Source organism: Xenopus laevis, chromosome 7L, assembly GCF_017654675.1.
Source record: "Xenopus laevis strain J_2021 chromosome 7L, Xenopus_laevis_v10.1, whole genome shotgun sequence".
NCBI lineage: Eukaryota > Metazoa > Chordata > Amphibia > Anura > Pipidae > Xenopus > Xenopus laevis.
The window spans coordinates 95722265-95744258 of NC_054383.1; the positions used below are offsets into that span (position 1 = coordinate 95722265).

The following is a 21994-nucleotide window of genomic DNA, read 5'->3' on the forward strand; positions in this document are numbered from 1 at the left end:
AGGACTTTGATTTTCAGGTTGGAGATTTTGGTTTGGCACGCGAGTATGGATCACCACTGAAGCCTTATACGCCTATTGTAGTCACCCTTTGGTATCGAGCCCCTGAGCTGTTACTGGGTGCAAAGGTGGGTGCCTTGCTCACTATTAGGATTCTAAGTTTTCAGTGGATTGATAGTTGCTCTTTAAATAAACTTTTTTTCTGTTTTTCCTCTTCAGGAATACTCTACAGCTATTGATATGTGGTCTGTAGGTTGTATATTTGGAGAACTACTGACCCAGAAACCCCTCTTCCCTGGAAAGTCTGAGATTGATCAGATTAATAAAATATTTAAGGTATTATGATTAACTCTTACAATATTGGTTTAGCCATTACATTGTCTTTGTCTTTCCAATAGAATGAGAGAATAAAATGCTTTCTGAATGAAGCTTTTTATAAGTAGCTATGGTTAGACTGATTTCTCCAGCCTCCTGAGAACCTGTGCATATAACTTCCAGTGGATTGTCAGATTATTTTATCTATGTTCATTTTTGTGTTTTAAATAAATGGACGTTGGCAAACGAGTGGATCTCTCCGTGTATGGCCACCTTTAGACCATGTTAAAGTTACACATTTCTTTTGTCACAGGATCTAGGTACGCCCAGTGAAAAGATCTGGCCGGGATACAATGAACTTCCTGCCATTAAGAAAATGACCTTCACTGATTATCCATATAACAATCTTCGTAAGAGATTTGGAGCTCTTCTTTCTGACCAAGGATTTGAACTCATGAACAAGTATGCCGCATTCGCTTTTAGCTAAAATAGCAGATTTTTCAAATTTTGATTCATAGTTTTCAGGCCCGGATTCATTCATTGATTAAACATTCTTCCAGGTTTCTCACATACTGTCCAGCAAAGCGAATCAATTCAGAGGATGGCTTAAAGCACGAATATTTCCGTGAAACCCCACTTCCAATTGAGCCATCCATGTTCCCAACGTGGCCAGCTAAAAGCGAACAACAGAGGGTTAAACGTGGCACAAGTCCTCGCCCCCCGGAGGGAGGCTTAGGGTACAGCCAGCTGGTGAGTTTGCATATACCTTGATTTATAGCCATAAAAATACCCATAAGTGTTTTGATTGGCTACATTTATCTTTTCAAGGTGGAAATGTGAATAACTAGAAATAAGCAGTTACCCAACAAATCCATCAAAGCAAAACATAAAGCAAACTTCTGTCCCTATCAAACGGCAGTGTTTTCTTTTTCTGGCATTGGAAGTATTACTGTGGTCTTGAGTTCTGCTACATTATCAAATCAGAAGCAGATGTTTTAATCCAGATGTGAACTTTACTCAAACTCTCTGCTGATTATACATTGGGTTTAGAAGAGTTATTCCACTAGGGTAGTCTGGAATTCTGCATGGAGGAGGCAGGGTTTACCGATGAGAGACTTGGGCAGATTGATATGTGGCAAAAGTGTCCAAAACATCCATATTGTGATGTAAATCTACTGAAGGCTTTGGCTTCAAACCTTTTGTTTAAATGATGACGTAGAGAATGATATTCTGAGACAATTTGCAATGTTTTTGTGATTTTTTTTTTAGTTATTTAGCTTTTTATTCAGCAGCAAGAAATCTGGTAACTAGGGTCCAAATTACCCTAGCAACCATGCATTGACTGGAATATGAATAGGAGAGGGCCTGAATAGAAGGATCCGTAATAAAAAGTAACAATAACAGTACATTGGAAAACAATTGCTGCAGCAGCACTCCGATTGTTGGTTTCAACTTTTTATTTGTGTTAACAATTGGTCGCCACCTCCAAATCATGAGACACAATTCCCAGCAGTCTCAGTGCAATGTCAATTGATTCAATATCATTGTCCATACAATTGGTACTGCTGGGAATTGTGTCTCATGATTTGGAGGTGGTGACCAATTGTTAACCCCTCCCCTAATCACCTTGAATCACCTACAAACTATGTTTGTTACACAGTACACTAGGCTCGATAAAGGGCTGGTATAGCCCAAAACGTTGCCGTGTTATTTGCACAAATAAAAAGTTGAAACCAATCGTAGTGCTTCTGCAGCAATTGTTTTCATGCGGAATTAACGTCTGCAGAGAGGATTACAGCCTGCACCTAACACCTCAAGTGTGGCAATTAATTCTGACTTTATTGCTGAATAACAATACATTTGTAGCCTTACAGAGCATTTGTTTTTTTAGAAGGGAGTTAGAGACGCCCATTTCAAAGCTGCAGAGAGTCAGAAGAAAAAGGCAAATAACTATAAAAAATAAATAATGAAAACCAATTGAAAAGTTGCTTAGAATTGACTGTTCTGTAACCTTAAAGGTGAAACACCCCTTGAAACGTTAAACTTGAAAAAAAAAGTTTATTTCTGGGAACAATCTGAAAACAATTGAACTGAAAAAAGTATTTGGAAGGTGAACATCCCCTTTTAATTAGTCTTGTGGGCCACCCCCAAAAATCTCCTTCTATAGTTGCTTGAGTACAGAATGTTCTGATGGGGGGGAATCTTTTAAAACTCCATAAAGCACATCTTAACCCACTGCTCCCTAAATCTAGTGGTTTATTTATCTGGTGAGATTGAAGCAGTCTTTACATTTAGCTGTAAGGTTTCAGATTTCTGTCCCAATCATTGCAGTTAGGGGAAGCATAGTTGGCAGAAGGGTCATAAGGATTGATTAGCCATAACTCGGCAAACTCTCATACCTTGCAAACATTACTATGACACCCCATATGTTCATTTAACAGTCGGACTAAAATATTACGTTGCTATTCAAATCATAACAGAAACATGAAATATCTCATTAGTCATTTCTACATATGGTTTAATGTTTACTCTATCACCGAGTCTTAAAGGAACAGTTCAGTGTGAAAATAAAAACTGGGTAAATAGATAGGCTGTGCAAAATAAAAAATGTTTCTAATATAGTTAGTTAGCCAAAAATGTAATATATAAATGCTGGAGTGACTGGATGTCTAATATAATAGCCAGAACACTACTTCCTGCTTTGCAGCTCTCTTGGTTTACACTGATTGGTTACCAGGCAGTAACCAATCAGTGGGTCACATGGGTCATATCTGTTGCTTTTGAATCTGAGCTGAATGCTGAGGATCAATTGCAAACTCACTGAACAGTTACTGTATATCCCATGTGGCCCCCTTCAAGTCACTCACTAACTCCGAGTTAGAGAGCTGAAAAGCAGGAAGTAGTGTTCTTTCCTGTTACACATCCAGTCACTCCAGCCTTTATACATTACATTTTTGGCTAACTAACAATATTAGAAACATTTTTTATTTTGCACAGCCTATCTATTTACCCAGTTTTTATTTTTATACTGAACTGTTCCTTTAATGGCAGAGTTGTTGATTGTGTGCTATTCCCCTGGATAAACCAGTGTTGGATTCAATCAGATGGAGTGATTCTTCTACAGTGAAAAAATCTGTGGCAGGCACTCAAATAAAGGCAATCTTCCAAAAAGTTGTAGAAAAGATTTATTGTATCCTCTGCCTTAAGCGTTTCGTGTTACAAACACTTAATCATAGGCTGATTCTTGTACAGTATTAATAAAAGAGTGACCTCTCCAACATGTAACCTTTTCACACAAGTGCATTCAGCCACCTTCAGCTTCTAAAGTGTCCCATCATGTGGCACATAGCTGTGTTCTCAGTAAGGAACCCTCCATGTTTTACAAGAAGTGGTCCCCATCGTATCTCCAGACAACCAGCAGCATATTGCCACCCTTATGTGTTTGTGTACAGAATACCAGGGTTTTTTGTTTTGGTTCATGTTGGTTTCCATGATGTCTCTGAATTACACCGCTTATTCTATTAATAAATCCTTCATTTCATCTTTTTAGGGAGATGACGATCTTAAAGATACTGGCTTTCACCTGACCACCACCAACCAAGGAGCTTCTGCTGCCGGACCAGGATTCAGTCTCAAATTTTAAACTCGCTTTAAAAAAAAAACAAAAAACATTTTTCCCTTTTTTCCATGGGAAAATTCTGGATCTTTTAAAGCTGCAAATACTGAAAATTCCAGCATACCACCCATAAATATGTATAATTATTTGTTCCTGTTAAAGAAAAAAAAAAAACAACTTCATTCCTTTTGGAAGGCCAAGAATCATAAGCAAGGACTGGAACTCCATATTCGAAGGTCTTTGACTTATTTATTTTTCACTACTGTATATTTGTAGAATTAAAAAGAATTTTTAATTAATGTTTGTTCTGTAGTATTTCTTGCCACTAACTTGCACATAGGTTTGTCGTTGGGCTGTAAGGCTATTCATCTGCCCAGCAACCTGATGCAACCCCAGGCAATGGCAGTAGAAATCTTCTACCCCTTTATATTTCTCTTACCTTCAAGTGCTTCTGTTTTACACACAGTTCCACGTCTGCTCTCTAGCATTATGGTAGAGTCCTGCGCGGGTCCATTTTTTGGAACCCGTACCTGACCCATACCTGCAACACGGACCCGCAACGGGCATTCTTACCCGATTGGACCTGCTACCCGACCCGCAAGTACCTTATCCTCAACCCGGACCTGTGACCCGCTTGCCATCAAGAATTAGTAAGTGCTGCCATTGTAACCCGGAAGTGACATCATCGGAAGTAGGCGTGATCAGAAAAAAGGAGTAAAAATCCCTATTGAGAAGGCGCGACCCAGAGAACCGCCGACCCGCGTCTATACCCGCACCCAGAACTTCTACCCGCAACCGCAGGTTTTTGCTGGTACCCGACCCGCTGCAGGACTCTACATTACGGTGTCGCATGATTGGCTGCCTGGTTACTGGTTTAACCTGACAACACTGCTCAAAGAGCAGAGGAAAGATGTGAAACGGGTGGGCAAAGAGATATTAAATAAAAACATTGGGGGGAATTCACAAAAGTGGTGATATTGAGACAAGATAAAAGTGTCGGATTTCCCACCAAATTCACAAACCTCTATCTCCACTTTGTGAATTTGTCTTTTAAACAGACACTTTTCAGATTTTGTCTTTTGAACGACATTTTAAAGACATTTTTTATGAATTTGTCTTTAGCTCTTACTACACTTGTCAGTCAGCCATCAAATTGGATTTTTTTCGGGGAGGGGGTTTATTTTGCCTTGGAAAATTATACATAATTTTTTCAGGATTACCTTGGCCTTCTGAATCTGCCTACATGTTTGTGTAATTCCACTTCTGTAACAAGATAACAAGGGTCTAAATACAAGAAATGCTATTTTGCATATAATAGGGATTTGTATCAGAAATATGGTTTATAATCTTAGGTCAAGTGTCTAATTGCTGCCAAAACTAAAAAAAAAAAAGCCTGAGAGGCTTTACTTTTCTTTTAGATAATATATTCACTCATTGCTAATATTGCCTCATTCATTAAGCTAAAACTAGTAAAATAATTCTGATGTGAGTTCAAAACTTTTTACATATCAAACTGTATAAAATACTTTTTTTGTATAATCAGTGTTTCACTTGTTTTGTTAATGAGGCTTTTACTCCTATAGGGTTAGACACAAACTTTTGCCCTGCCTGTAAAATGCTAATCCCTATTAATATGATAATAATTCCCCAATGGAGCACCTACAAGAGAACCAAAGCAGAGCCAATTATCGTAGAATTGATCTGACACATGGGGAAGAGTTATACTGAGCTCTACTTTTTTAAAATGCCTGGAGAAAATGTTTAAAATATAATTTTTGCGCCATTTTTGTCTTCTTTGAAAGACAAAGTGTCTGTAAACTTTCTTTCACTAAAATATGAAAAGTGGTGGTTGTCAGAATTTAGGAGGATTTCTGTTTGTGAATATGGAGAAAGTATTTTACACTAGTTTACCGCCCAAAAATGGTCTTTCTCCACTTTTGTGAATTCTCCCCCCCCCCCATGGTGTTTCCTGTAAAGTCTATGGGGTGCACTTGCAAATTAAATTTGGGTAAATGGGTAAAAAAAAAAAATCTATCTCAAGTCAAAAAGATTTTTTTTTCTCTAGGTCAAGTGATAACATCTTCCACACCTTTGTGATTATTCCACTGATCCAAATCCTTTCTCATTACATTGGAGTGGAAAAAAGAAGCAATCACACACTCTCCTTATTCACTATTATAAAGTTTACAGTATGTGAGCCCTGCAGCTCATGCTTTGCTCTTCCCATCTGCCTTGTTGACCTTGTCCAATTGTGTTCCACAAGTCCAGTCCTCTGTCCGCAACTTATTTTTGAGGGTCCCAAAAATATGTATTGCTGCACATGAACCAACCCAGTGTCGGGAATCTGGGGTATGAATTCAGCATTCAGAGAAACCAAAGATTAGATACTTGACTTGCACGTGTGACAATGAGATATTTATTATGCAGCAATTAAAGGAATGGTCCATGCACGCAGGCTGTTAACTTGACAGTAATCACAGGGAAGCCCATACGTTTTATGCAGATTTTAATCTATTACATACAATCATTCAACATTATAATTGTTATTTAAGTGTCTGCTATTTGACTCTGCTTTGCTTTATACAGATATATGGTTAGTTCTGCCACTTAAAAGGGACCCTTTCCTTATATAGCAGCTTTGCAATGGCAACTTGCAGTCAGTTTTGATAGAACCAGCTATCTAAATGATCTCTATGAACAATACATACAGTAAGAAGCACTGGACCTGGAATGGACAGACATTTGCCCACTAACAATAGTTGGAGGGGCCAGAGATGTGATACCTCTGGGGGGGCACTATACGACTCATGCCTATGTTAAAGAATCATTCATGTAAAATGATGGAGATACTGATTCAGCTAGAAAGTATTCATAAAAATGTAGAAACATTACTGTATTTGATCATACTTAGAGGTTTTTCCTATATTAGAATATTATAAAGGTGGGGCCCAATTTTCTCAAATTTGTTCAAAATGCCTCAGTTCTAGCAACAGTCCTGGTCATAAACCATATTTGGGTATTGCCATTGGCATACAAATAGCTCCAGTTTCAATTTAAAATGATAGTTAATATTTTAACATGAATATGACATCATCAGTGATAGGTCCTTGCTGAGATGACATCACAGATATTAGCAGCTGTGATTATGTCTATAAAATAAGAGGATCTGTGATCACGGGCAAAAATATTTAACAACGCTACCACCGATGACATCAGCTTTGGACTTTCAAAACATTGCATTAGTTATGACATCAGCTTTATAGACCAACGTTGCCTGATTTGATCATCATCTTTGTCCTGTGGTTGCTCAAGCAATTGGTTAAGAATGACATCTGCAATGGTGTTTGTATCATAGACAAATATTTGGGATTTTACCTGTGCAAATAGACAAGGTATATGTGTTACTTGTATTATGTAGGTAGTCTTTATTCTGCTATTTATACTACAGCTATAGGCTGGGAATACCAGTGCAAAAGTCGGACTCAAGCACTTAAGGAGTGTTAGAGGGAAGCAGGTGTTCTTTTAATAGTTGTGAGCACCATTCTTAAAAAGATTAAGGCCAATATCTGAGATATTACCTCTATGTCGCAATACAGTTGTGTAAAAAATTCTTATGAAATGGCCCCCCAATAGGAGGATTTGTACCAACCTTAGGACCCCTTTACTAGGAAGAACAATCGTTATACCCTTAGTGCTGTTCAGGTATTCTCTATCAGTCTCTGAGTATTATACAGTTTTGCCAGCTGGGAAATAACAATAATGAAAATGTCAACTTGTATTTGACAGTCCTGTTTATAAGGCCATCGTTGCTCTGTGTTCAGAGCTCTTACATTTGCAGTCGGATGTTCCATGAGTAAGTTGTAAGAATCTGGTCTCTCTTCTTCACTATGCAGGTGTACAGTCCCTCATTAATGGCGTTGGCGATTATACTCATGTGGTCGTCGTTGAGGCTAAGGTAACCAGAGTAAGAGTATTCCAGCAGCTCTTTGTCTTTGTACCAGCTGTAAGAAGACAGAATGAGGAAAGGAATGGTCATAGTCCAGTTCAGTCGGTGGACCTCAGCTGATAACAAGGTATATATCAATAAGATTATCTGAAAGATGTTAAAATACCACAAGATGAGAAGTCTTTTAATCTGAAGCCAACACAGTACGTGATTCTACTGTCCATTGTAAAGTAGCCTTCACGGCTTAATCGACTTGCTAGAACAGGGCTATTCAACCTCATGGACATTAAGAGGTCATAATGTCTGAACCACTTATTATCTGTAGTGAAGTGGAATCCTGGACTGTAAAGGGCTTTGAGGCTGTAGAGCTGAATAGCCCAGTTGTAAGACATAATTGGCAGTTTGTTCCTCACTGTCTTGCCATACAGAACGAAGAATCATTCCATAAATTCTTTGCATCTATGGAGGTCATGCAACCTAACTCCTCTGTGTGCATGGCAAGGTAAAGCCTTTCTATGTGAATGGTACTGTAGGTTCCTAGTTTTAATGCTTGAAGGACAATAACCTAGGGGTGTGCCGACGTGGTTCATTGAAATGAGCTGAACAAGTCCTGCAGCTTCTTATCCTGTTAAGAAATGCTCCCCACCACTGCCATACTGGCCTACTAGCTGTGTATTATATGAAGCATTTAGCAAGTTTAAAAACCCATATTATACATGCACTGATTAAAATGTCCAACATTTTCATATGATTTTGGTGCATGTATACCAGGGTGACTATCCTTCCCAATATATTCCATTTTGCCACAAGTCCCAGTGCATGGTGCATTGGCAGATACAGAAGTGAAGTGGAGCCACAGCTCCATCATCTGATTCTGATCATGAAACATGTTCAAGAAAGCTCTAAAAGTCCAGTTGCCTTTTTGACTCATTTCAACTAGATACTGTATATCATGACCTGGATAAATGAGAATCTTCATAGACACACTAATAAGCCAAATCTGGAGGTATTCTACAGGCGGCCATACACGGGCAGATTAAAGCTGCCGATATCGGTCCTTTAGACCAATTCGGCAGCTTTTCTGCCCGTGTATGGGGGCTTCCGACTGGTCTTCCCGATTATTATCTGGCCACCATATAGATCGGGAAGGTTTCATTTTTTAGGCGATCAACCCATCGGAGCCCATTGCTTCTCGTTGTAATCCTATCATTCGGCTATAGCCCTGCCGTTGGTGGGCATATTAGGGAAAGTTCCGCTTGTTTGGTGATGTCTATGGCCAGCTTAATAGGATGAAACCAGCAGACTCTTTGAAGACCACGGCCAATCTGCTTCTCTCGTTGAACTGGTTATGGTTAACTTTTGATCAACAAATACTGTCAAAGGGAAAGGGAATTCTGCTTCACTCATAGCATTATGTGTACTTACTAAACTTTGCCTTTTTTGTGCGTGATTTTTTTCCCGCATCGTAAAGTAACATTTCTGCCTTCAGGAACCAATCGAACTTTTGTTCTAGGAGGAGGAGGTGTAGGCTGTTTGGTTGGAAATGGGAAGTCTATAAGGAAACCACATTAATACTTAATTTTGTAACAGAGTGTCAATGATACAGGAATTCAGAAGCAGAGAGCTCGAGATAATGATACTGTACCATAACAGAAGTCACAGCTATAAGGACAATACTTCTTCATAAGTCTTCTTCTCGAGTCACAGTAGCCCTTGTGGGCCCAGGAGGCACACACTAAATATTTATCCTTGCAGCCTACAACAGACAAATGTATAATAACATATTTGACCGTATAGAAGGAAAAATACATTTGATGTTAAAGGGATACTGTCATAGGAAAAAAATTTTTTTCAAAATGAATCAGTTAATAGTGCTGATCCAGCAGAATTTTGCACTGAAATCCATTTCCCAAAAGAGCAAACAGATTTTTTTATATTCAATTTTGAAATCTGACATGGGGCTAGACATATTGTCAATTTCCCAGCTGCCCCAAGTCATGTGACTTGTGCTCTGATAAACTTCAATCACTCTTTACTGCTGTACTGCAAGTTGGAGTGATATCACCCCTTCCCCCCCCCCAGCAGCCAAACAAAAGAACAATGGGAAGGTAACCAGATAACTCCCTAACACAAGATAACAACTGCCTGGTAGATCTAAGAACAACACTCAATAGTAAAAACCCATGTCTCACTGAGACACATTCAGTTACATTGAGAAGGAAAAACAGCAGCCTGCCAGAAAGCATTTCTCTCCTAAAGTGCAGGCACAAGTCACATGACCAGTGGCGTAACTAAATGTTACTGTTAAGGGCCCCAAAAATTTGATAAGATGCATTATTCTACCAAGATATATTAAAACTGCTCATTAATTAGGGCTTCATTGGGCCCTCTACACTCCCAGGCCTGCTTCCTCTGTAGTTACGCCCCTGCACATGACCAGAGGCAGCTGGGAAATTGACAAAATGTCTAAATGTCAATTTGACAAAAATGTCTGTCAGATTTCAAAATTGAATATAAAAAAATCTGTTTACTCTTTTGAGAAATGGATTTCAGTGCAGAAGTCTGATGGAGTAGCACCATTAACTGATGTGTTTTGAAAAAAACATGTTTTCTGACGACAGGATCCCTTTAAACTAAATCTGCTATTCTGAGTATATTGATTTGAACCCACTCTTTAAGGTTGTCTTCTAGAGACGTTTAAACGATTACTGCTATATTTAATATTTAGCGATTTGTGCCTAATGGCAAAGGGCAACTGTAAAGCTTCCACCACCTTCAAGCCGGCGGTTATTTTAGAGTTCACACCGTGTCCTGTATCAATACACATTATAGATAATGCTGGAATAAGCACTGCTGCTCTGACTACTAACCATATAGACGGAAGATTCCCCATATCTCGTCCTGTGAGATCAGTTTTTTCCCCGTCAGAGTGGCATTGATGTGCATCAAAGCATTAGAATTGAGTGAATGCATCAGTCCCAGTGCATGTCCAATCTCATGGGCTGCCACGTGAACCAAGTCTGTGAGCCACACTCCTAAGAAAAAAGAGCCTTAGATGCAGAGAATCCACGATGCAATACATAGTCTGGCACTAGCCATTGCATTTCATACTGATATTCACCACGTCTGCCTGCCCCCGAGTGGAGGCAATGTATTCTGGTGGAAGCAGGAGGAGCAGATTCTTAGCCAGCATTTCTCCAAAGGCTAAATGTGACCCTAGCCTTAAGATCACTCATAGTTGCCTTTGTGGTGCCTATATGTAGGGACTCTAGTAATGGTTTAAAGGAGAAGGAATATTATTACCTGACACCCTGGGTCGGTGCTCCTATCAGCAGAAAACTGCACCAGTCTGGGGGTTCTTCTAGTGAGCACCATGGAGTGATCGGCTTCCTTCTTCTTTCTTCAAATTTCCAGAGGGAGACGCAGGGGCAGTAGAACAAAATAGCGCTACTGCGCACCGGCCCAGGGTGTCAGGTAAGTCAATACAATCACTTGGGTGTTCCTAACTTTTGGCACCCCCCAAGCAAATACAGACTTATCTTTTCCTTTAAGTGGTCCTATTCATGTAATGCACTTTCAGTACCATAGCTAGAATCTCAGCAATAAGATTTTATAGAAGTAATACTTTTTGAAATGAAGGTAGGACGCAGGAAGATTAGCAGTAAACACAGCAGCATAAGGTGAAAAGATCTTCCACTTATAAATACAGGCATGGGACCTGTTATCCAGAATGCTTGTGACCTTGAGTTTTCTGAAATTTTGGATCTCCATGCCTTAAATCTACTAAAAAATCAGTTAAGCATTTATGTAACCCAACAGGATTATTTTTCCTCCAATAAGGATTAAATATATTGTTGGGATCAAGTAGAAGGTACTGTTTTATTATAACAGAGTAAAGAGAAATCACTTTCAGTTATTTGATTAAAATGGAGTTTATGGCAGATGACCTTCTTGCAATTCAGAGATTTCTGGATAACAAGTTTCCGGATAACAGATCCCATACCTGTAGTATGTAAAGTTCCAATACAACAGTTAAAAGATTTTTGAAACTGTAGGACTGAAGGCAAACAAGCTGAAATAGAAACAGAACTTCTGCTTGAAAGAAAGGCTTTATACATGTTCAGAAATGTCAACTGAATCCATGTCTGGTGCTTTATGCTTATAAGGTTCATTAACACCATAGTGGGAGGTAAACATATCAGTAGCAATCATCTTCAGCTCTTGCGCTGTTTACATGTCTTTAGTAATAAATATACCTTTCTTCCAGCTGAACCATGTGTTACCCAAAATCCAATATTCACTGTCATCAAAATGTATTTCTCCTGTTTTTGGGAAGTATGCGTGCGCCAACTCTCCCGTTGTTCCATCAAAGCAATAATGAATATAGGACTCCAAGCAGTCTGTATGATTAATGCCATAGAAACCTGGAACAGGAAAATCACATATAAAGATATATACACTGCATGTTAGTGTTCAATAAATGCCATAGGCCTGAAATGCAAACATCATAGTGCAGGTCAAGTCCATCATGACATAGTGGATGAGGTTGACATGTCAGTCAAGTACAACTTTTTTCTTTAAACTTGCCTAGCTACCAAGTTGGTCCAGAGGAAGGTTATCCATCTGAGCCTGTGTAAGTCTGATAAAAAAGTGAAGAATAAAAGACCAAACAAAGATCAACTGTGACAAAAGAAAATACCTATTAATCCTCTTAACTGGTATTTTACGTTACAAGTCAGGACACACTTGATATTCATGGATGCCCAAGCTTTTACTCCAGCTTTTTTGATGATCAGCAGCTAGGAACCTCCATCCCCACATATAACCTGCAGTAGGAACCTGCATCTCCATGTATAACCTGCAGTAGGAACCTGCTTCCTCAGGTATAACCTCTAGAAGGAACCTCCATCCCACATATAACCTGCAGTTGGAACCTGCATCTCCATGTATAACCTGCAGTAGGAACCTGCTTCCTCAGGTATAACCTCGAGATAGAAGGAACCTCCATCCCACATATAACCTGCAGTTGGAACATGCATCTCCATGTATAACCTGCAGTAGGAACCTGCATCTCCCTGTATAACCTGATGTAGGAACCTGCCTCCTCAGGTATAACCTGCAGAAGGAACCTCTATCCCACATATAACCTGCAGTAGGAACCTGCATCTCCATGTATAACCTGCAGTAGGAACCTGCATCTCCATGTATAACCTGCAGTAAGAACCTGCCTCCTCAGGTCAACCTGCAGAAGGAACCTCCATCCCATATTTATGCACATGAAATGTGTTGGCACCAAGTTTCATTGCTGAGGACATGAGGTCTGAACAAAAAGCTATGGAAAGTAGGACAGGTTATATGACAAGAACCTAATCGCCACCTACCAATTTCTAGATCACTATGTTGGTCTGCAGGGACTTCCTTGAAGTGAAAAGGTGACACATCACTCCACATCTGGAAAGCCTGGGCCATCCCCTTCCTCGTGTCACTTTCATTAATCAGATTCCGTGGAAATGAAACGATCCTTTGGGGAGCAATAACAGAGAGTTTCAGGAGATATGAATTGGAAAGAGTTTGTCTTCCATCCAATAGGAAATGACATTTCTCGCATAAAGTCATCAGAGGATATGTCAGTAATGCAGGGCAATATGCTTTTTATTTGAAGGATACTGGAGTTATAATATAGTGGGTAACCAAAGAGCTTCTCCTATATGTGAAACATTTTATTGACCTTGATTACATTGATATTTTCAAAGCCACAGGCCATACTTAGAGGCTCTATTCTAAATGAACTCATGTATAACCTGTATCTGTTACTGTCAGTTATGGGCTGTGGTCTCGCCTGTATCCAAACCTTATGTTAAATTCTATAATATTCCGCTGCTCAGAGACACTTGGTCAGAACTTTTGCTTTATTTCCTGCCTTTATGGTCTGTATAGTCTATGCACATAATGTAGTTCTATTGTATCATCTATTAAACTCCTTAGGGGAACCGCAAGTGTTTATATTGGGGAAATGGAAATTAAATGATGAAGTGTTCTTAAATGTAAGCACTGGAAACATGACAAATTGTATATCCAATGCCTTTTAACATATTCCATGATTATTTCTCTCATTTCACTGAATAACAAATCCTACACTCGGATTCTCTGCTTACCCAGTACATTCGTATTAGGTAAGAATGTGCCAGATTTTCCCACTGTTTCATTGATCTGGCCCAATTCTTCCAGGCAGATTCCTCCCTGGAATTAAGGTTATTCAGTTTTCAAATACAGTGAAACCTCAATTTTACATACCCCGATTTTAAGTTTTCCTGCATTTTACACCATTTTTTCTGGTCCCCTGAAAAATGTAAAATGGAGGTTCTGCTGTAGTGCCACAGATTCATAGCTAGTTTGAGATCAGGATGGGCCATTGCAGGATATTTAACATTTTGCTCTAAAGCAGGGGTCCCCAGCCTTTCTTACAAATGAGCCACATTCAGTGTAAAAAGAGTTGGGGTGCAACACAAGCATGACAAAAGTTCCTGGGGTGCCAAATAGGGGCTATGATTGGCTTTTTGATGGTCTTGTGTGAACTGGAAACCTACAGCAGAATCTATTTGGCAGTACAGCTGGGTTTTATGCAAGCAAAAATTGTCTCCAAGCCAGGAATTTAAAAATAAGCACCTGCTTTGAGGCCATCAAGAGCAACATCTAAGGGGTCATGAGGAGCATGTTGCTTGCGAGCCACTGGTTGGGGATCGTTGTTCTAGAGCAGGGATCCCCAACCTTTAAAACCCGTGAGCAACATTCAGAAGTTAAAGGAGTTGGGGAGCAACACAAGAATGAAAAGTGTTCCTGGGGTGCCAAATAAGGGCTGTGATTGGCCATTTTGTAACCCCTATGTGGATTGTCATCCTACATTGCGGCAGTGCACCTGGTTTTTATGCAGCCAAAACTTGCCTCCAAGCCTGGAATTAAAAAAAAAAGCTCCTGCTTTGAGGCCACTTGGAGCAACATCCAAGGGGTCGGAGGGCAAAATGTTGCTCACGAGCTCCTGGTTGGGTATCACTGCTCTAGAGGCTCCCCAGTGTCATTTTGTCTTGTGTTTGAGATAATTGTGCTGCTGAAAGATGAACTTTTACAAATGTTTATAGAACCACCATCAGAATGACATATCTTCAAACAGACCCCCTGACCAGTTCAGGAAAGCCTTTCAAAGCATTACTTGGGACTAGATATTGCTTTGCCAGCCAAGGAATGGGAAGGACCCGAGGGTTGGGACCTGGATATTGGTGTATAGAAATGCTGCTATCTACGTGCACCCCAAACCTAAAATTCACCGGCCCCCCTTCAGTAGCCTGTTGATCGCACTGCTTGTGCAGACTTATTTCATAAAATAAAACAATATAACATAAAAACATAACTAATTTTGAATTTCAGTGCTTTGAAATTAAAAGATGACACAGAACATATATCCAGTGTAGGAGTTATTATTCAGTTGATAGTAGGGCTGCATGGTCTGAATAGCTTTGTGAGGCCCTGTAACATAATGGAATATAGATTAACTGCAAAAATAGCTCGATATTTGCCATCAACTAGTCGCCATATGACTACCTGTACGTTAGATTATAATGGTCCCATTTGAGAAGACCTGGAGTCAACGTGTAACGCTTGTTCCTCAGGTGACGAGGGAGCTGAAGAGGCAGTTGAAGAGCCTGGGTTGGAGCCACAACAAAGTCTACCTTGGATAAAGGAAAAACATCATAGGCGCCACAAATGAAGTAAAACAATGACAAGGAACACAATTAGGCCTACAGTCTGTAGCTTGGCAATGGAAAGAATGCTGAGATGTTCACTGTGGAAATGAATTGTACTTTGATTTACAAACAAAATGTGAGTTGTGAGATTGGACAAAACATTTGACTTTGGGCAGCAGCACAGTAGAGCAATGGTTAGCACTCCAGCCTTGCAGCATTAGGGTCCCAAGTTTAACATCAGTCAGGGGGTTAGCTACAAGAAGTCAGCTTAGGGAGTAAGTATTCAGAGGAAACTTGAAAAGCATTCAAGCATATGTCAAATTATTTTTACCAATGCACGGAGATTGTTCATTAATGGTCTTAAATCATGGAGAATTATTTATAACTTCTCCTACAATAAAACCTGGTGCAAGGGCCAATATCATTACATATCATATATGATATTTATTATACAGTATACTGTATATTGCTGCCACATGGTAGCTGAAAACGTGGCAAATGTGTTAATGCAAGTTAGTACTCATTTGTAAGGCAAACTAAAGGCATCTAATCACAGGTTGTGGTAAAGATTTCAGCCTATTTCCCTGTGCATTTCCGCTATACTTGATACTGTAAGATTCACTTAGGGAAATGGTGATGGCATTTGCTGATCATTTTCAAGGTGGCTTTCTACAACACCGCACTAGAGACAACATCATTGGCAATGCAGGCTACAAAGGAAGGGGTTGCAAATGTTTTGTGTCTGTCCTATGTGTGTGGTTCAACAGTTTTACTTGCAAATGTCTTGGGAAGACCTTGACTTTAGGGAAATAGCGATGTTCACTGTTTAGCTGGAGTCAGAACAAAATCGCCCAGCGATGGTATATAAAGCTCAAACTAAATGCTGGGTCAAGTCAGGCTAATGAAGTTGTTTTGCCCCGCAGGCCAATAATTGGATCATAATAGGGGCCTATGCAGACCTTTCGGAGGTGGGGTCCTCTCCCAACAGGATTTTTAAACCTGTACAATAAATATAAGTGCCCATCTGACCAGACATTGGAATCAGTTTGGAATCATACATTGGCCAATATTTTACCTACTGGATATCCAGGGGCCAAGTAGGTACAGTATCTAATATTGACCTGCATGTCTTGGAAAACACAGTTGAAGTTTACCAGTGATGTCCAAAGATCTTCTACATTTCTTTTTTTTTTACATTAAACAGCAGAATGGCCTCTAGTCAAACACCCGTCATACGTTATTTTATACATTTTATTATGGGTTCTTTATTCTTAATGAAACAGTAACATGAATAGGCTTCATTCGTTCATGGCATCCAGGTCATGAACTTGACCCAATACCAATTTGATCTTCACTGATACACTACTTTTATTTGTGGGATTGAAGGCATTGGGCCTTCAGGACTTGGCCTAGGATGCTGAAATGCCCATTGAGCCAGTAATAGTCTGCATAGACAGCTCCAACACTTTCAAATCCCAGATTTCAGTTATAAAATACTTACCAGATGGCTAATATGTTCCTTTTTAAACAAGCTCGTATATGAAAGAGGTATGATTTTGCATATCTTATGAGTTGGGCAGTCCAGTTTGTTTTAAAATATGAGATCCCAAAGGACCCGGCTTATATAATACTCTTTAATACAGACCTACATCTGTAATAATTCCTGAAATCATTGGATCCCTAATTCCCCAGTGCAGTTAGATATTTAGATTGATGGTGTAGAACGGTGACGGGCCTCCTCCTTTTTCTGTTGTTAATGCTCAGCTGATCCTTCCTGTGAGATACATCTGAAACCTCTTGTTCAGTCCTAACAAAAGCTGCATTGTATATTATATGTGCCTGGCTTCCCTGGGCTGTGTTTCATCTTGGGACATGAAACTATTTGCATTATTAGCCAAATGCTCCCAGTCCATTCCTAAAGAGATAAGGAGCATTTTACTTTTGGAACAAACATATGATAAGTAACCAGGGTTTTGTCCACTTCTGACTTCCCTCCAAAGGATATTACATAATAGCACTGGAAGAAAGCAGATTCCACAATGGACTCTTATCAGAGACAAGTAAAGAAATGAACTGTTTTCACAACTACAGTATAAAGCTCCCAGCCTAGCACCGGTATGTTTCTCAGCGCTCTACAATAGAAGGGTGTACACATCAAACATTCAGATTTTTCTGTCTATAAACATTTAATGTCATTCCCAGCTCCATGAGCATTGCTGAGACATGTGCAGCCACATTGCAAAAGTGTAAATGCAAATTCCACATAATTTACCAATATGGAAGGATCTGGATAGGGTTTTAAATATAGATAGCTGCAACCCCCTCCGGGCCACATGAGGGAGCTGTGGCACCCCCTGAGCATAGGAAAATGCAGGTTGTGCGTTACGTTTGGGCAGGTTTCAGTGCAGGGCCCCATGGTGTCTGTTTCCCCTATACTTTACCTTACTCATACCTTTACCACATTTCACATTTCGCCAGGATGCAAAACTACTTTTATAGTATCTTATGGTTTTTCTACAGCTTTATGCACAAAAGAACTAAGGTGTGAAATGGAACATCTTTGTATAAAGCATCTATTCATAGGGGGCTAATTACCCATAGCCACAAATCATCAGTAAGCTCTGATCCCTCCAATGCAAATGAAAGCAACGTTCTGATTGGTTGCTATGTGTTATGACGCTGGAATGTGAATTCTTTATTGGTGGAATGATGGAAAGTTCAGTTCAACAAAAGCTGGAGCCCTGCTTGCTGGAAATTTCTGATATATACATATCTATCTATCTATCTATATATATATATATATATATATATATATATATATATATCTATATCTATATATCTATATATCTATATATATATATCTATATATATATATATATATATCTATATATATATATATATATCTATATATATATATTATATATATCTCTATATATATATATCTCTATATATATATATCTCTATCTATATATATATATATATATATATATATATATATATATATATATATATTCTGAAAGCAAGTAACAATAGTTATGCAATATACTTTTATGATGCCCCTCATACTCAAGATGTTGCTAGGGACCAGGACAAAGCCCTCTGCCGTGTAGTTAGTATAAGCACAACCAGTGCAGGGCTGCAGAGATTTTAGACCTGGAGTGCCCAAGGGATTTTGTTTTAAAATAAGAATAATTGTCTTAAGTTAGGGTTGAAAATTGTGTATTTACTTATAATAATCACCAGCAAGTTACACTAAAACTATTTCCCAAACATCCCTTATACATATATATATATGATATCTAATATACTAAATAGTGATGGGCTGTGAGCACTTACCTTTGTCTCCAAGGGCACTGACTTAGAAACAGTGAAAATTCCAGCTAGCAGCACTGTTCCAGCAAAAAGGGCAAGAAATGCCCAGATGTACCTTTTCCTCCGATGCTCAATATCTTGGGTGCCATCCATGTTTTTTTATCAGAAGTCTGTGATAGGTGATGACTTGGCAGAGACTAACCAGGCACCTTGTCTCAGCTTGTTGGGGGAATGCACTGCATGCTCCCTAGACTCACTCCTGTCTGTGTGTTATCCCTTGGGCTAAGTTTGTCTCCCTGACAATGATATGCATTCTGACCAGTCCAAATGATGATTTCTCCTCTTGCACCTTCTATCCAACAGTCAGTTCCTACCCCCTCCCCTTTGCTAAGGTGCTCTGTTTATACAGTAGCGGCCTCTCCATTCATCTTTGTGCTTTTCCTATATCCCTTCTGCTGCTTTCCCATGGATTTCTCTTACTTCCCCTCCGATTCTTTTCTTACTTTAAAAATGCAGGCTGTAAGTCTGGAGGCTGCCAACTATACTCCCTAAGTGGAGCCAAATGTTCTCGTCTTTCACAGGCAAAGGCTTAGGGCTGGGACTATGATGGGGGCTAGTGTTGGGGGATGAGTGTTAACTGTGCACTCTCCTTCCAGCTGACTGACTTAGGAGTAGGAGGGATAAATCTGCTCTTGACAGTTCCTGTAAGGGGAACAAAACTAAAAATCCGGCTGCAGGATACCTCATTTCAAGGAGGCTGGGGAATCCTGCTACATTAATATTGCATTAGTATGACACAAAGAATGCATGGATATATATCAGTCCTGCTTATTACAAGGCAAAAGGACAAATATTTTCCCTGCATCAAACAAATATGTATTGTATAGAACTAATCTAATGCAAGCAAGCCTTTATCATTTAAACAGAGGTCTTGATTTTTAACATGATGTAGTGCTACCTGGGTCACACCTCAGGCCCCCCATCCCTGCACAACTCACAATGTCAATAGATGGGGGCCATGACGGGTGCCTTTCTGAGAGAATGGAACAGGAGTTCTTCCAGCAGGCTTGTGTTCCACATTGCATTTTTGCACATTTGCACTAGTAAATGAGCCCTATGGTGTCTATATTACCCTCATACCTATGTCATCAAAGATTGCTAATTGCTGTGCCTACAAACTCTATCTCAGCTTTTCTTATCCCTCTGATGAAAATTCAGTTTTGCCAGGATACCTTAAAAGAAATAAAGCATGTAAGTGTGCTTACACAAGCAGCTGAAAATAATCCCTGCATCCATGGACATGTATATAGACGTACCACTTGAGGGCTGAGCGGGGGTGATCCTGGCCCCTCTGCCTGAGACAGCTTGCTGCTGCTGCCCCCCACAACGCCACTAGAGGGGGTCCAGAATGCTAGCTGAGCTCTCTGTGCTAGAAGCAGTGTCGGACTGGGACACCAGGGGCCCACCCAAAAACCTTTGACCAGGGGCCCACCATAAAACCTTAAACCAGGGGCCCACTCTCAGTACTAATATTCTTTTGTTTTCTTTACATACTGTAATCTATTATTCCATCTATTTAGCCTCTTTGTTCTCATATAATAGGGAAAGACCATGAAATAGGCCAAAAGTTTAGCAGCATGAGGGCCCACTGACACTTTGGCCCACCGGGAGTTTTCCTGGTCTCCCAGTGAGCCAGTCGACACTGGCTAGAAGAGATGAATTTCTGGTTTGGCTACTGAAAATTTGGCTGTTAAATCACCAGAAGCTGCATTTTTGCCGCCCCTAGTAGCCAGGGGGTGCTAATTACTTTGTTCTTCAACACATCACTTTTTACAGGGTGCATCCAATCCCAGGCGGCTGCCAATCCAACTGGAACAACTTCTTTAGGAAGTTTCGGCTCTTGCCTTTAAAGCATTTATTGCAGCAGAAAAGTGGCACAAGCTTTCGGGGACAACCCCTTCCTCCTTAAATACCCTTCACATCTTGTGATTAACCCTCTAGTTCATTAACCCTTTAACACCAATTGCATCAATATCTAATTATCAAAATGTTCTATTGGCACAAAGTGTCCCAATTGCATCTGAAGAAGGGGTTGTCCCCGAAAGCTTCCCATGCTGAGAAACACTGTAGATCCTAATGTAGCTGCTCCACAGTCACGTTGTGGAATTTTCCAAAAGGAGCCGTACTGGCAGGGGAGGGAGAAATGGACAAAGGTTTACAATAAGGTGTGAGAAATATTTTGGTTGTTTCCATTGGATCCTCCCATTATTTGACATAGTCCTCTGATTACTTGCACAGACACATTTTTTGCCTTTAGCTTTTTTTCGCTTTGGCACTTGATTGCCATAAAAGTGTATATGGAACTCATTAATCATGTTTTCATACCGGCAATGAGTCTGAAACATAAATAAATATTGTCACTTTTTACTTTTTATTTATGTAAACAGATGCACAGTGTCACCAAACAAACATCTCTTTGTGTTATTTGACCAGCCGGTTGTTCAAATTGGGCTGATCTTTGGCTCCAAACACTGGGAAAGGACTGCCTCAGCAGCTCAAAATGGCCAAAGCCCTATGGGCAACCTGCCACCAAACCCTGATGTATTTTAAAGGAACATTATTCTTTTGGCTCCATACATAGGCCAGTAAGCTGCAGCCTTGGTCTGGAGTCTACATGTAATTTTGGTCTGGCCAAGAAAGCTTTAAATTGTCCATGTTCAAGAAGAAGTGACATTTAATTGATTCTGGATATATTCATGCAAAGGATGGATATCGTCCAATTATTCCAGTTTGTAAGTCTCCCCCTGTTAGAAATGGCACATAGTGCAATACAAACAAATGAAGTACAGGAGGAAAGTCCCAAAACAAACCCCTTTGCTCATTGCTGAGTTCTTGGAAAGAATACACTGGCTTTTTCATCCTGAATTAGGACTTGGAGAGAGAGAGAGAGCAGAGTCCTTATGTTACTGGGCAAAGCAGCACCAAGTATGCTGAGTGGAACTTTTTATTCAGTCACTAAACATTTAGTTTGAAGAGAAAAAGGGTGAATAAGGCCAAATGTTCTTGTTA

At 39.8% G+C, this 21994-nt stretch overlaps 1 protein-coding gene and 1 long non-coding RNA gene across 2 annotated transcripts; one reads left to right on the top strand and one right to left on the bottom strand.

Annotated features, from left to right (window-relative positions):
• Nucleotides 1-6419: 6419 nt before the first annotated feature.
• LOC108696550 (matrix metalloproteinase-23) lies at nucleotides 6420-19858 on the bottom strand. Its single transcript, XM_018226022.2, has 8 exons — nucleotides 18950-19858; nucleotides 15471-15598; nucleotides 13256-13395; nucleotides 12131-12298; nucleotides 10745-10909; nucleotides 9520-9630; nucleotides 9300-9426; nucleotides 6420-7929 (listed from the first exon to the last, which is right to left on the bottom strand). The coding sequence occupies exons 1-8, from the start codon at nucleotides 19076-19078 to the stop codon at nucleotides 7755-7757; spliced, it is 1143 nt and encodes a 380-aa protein (XP_018081511.1). The 5' UTR covers nucleotides 19079-19858; the 3' UTR covers nucleotides 6420-7754.
• LOC121395564 lies at nucleotides 7869-16831 on the top strand. Its single transcript, XR_005962555.1, has 2 exons — nucleotides 7869-8001; nucleotides 15539-16831. It is a non-coding gene; the product is annotated as an uncharacterized LOC121395564 (long non-coding RNA).
• Nucleotides 19859-21994: the final 2136 nt, after the last annotated feature.

Bases quoted from the DNA above. Each gene is read 5' to 3' on its own strand.
- LOC108696550 (XM_018226022.2), bottom strand. From the start codon at position 19,078: ATGGATGGCACCCAAGATATTGAGCATCGGAGGAAAAGGTACATCTGG. The intron at 10,910-12,130 runs GTATATTTATTA...CTTTTTTCTTAG, and splicing joins ATGGTTCAGCTGGAAGAAAG to GAGTGTGGCTCACAGACTTG. The intron at 7,930-9,299 runs GTAAGTACACAT...GTCTTCTTACAG, and splicing joins CACAAAAAAGGCAAAGTTTA to CTGGTACAAAGACAAAGAGC.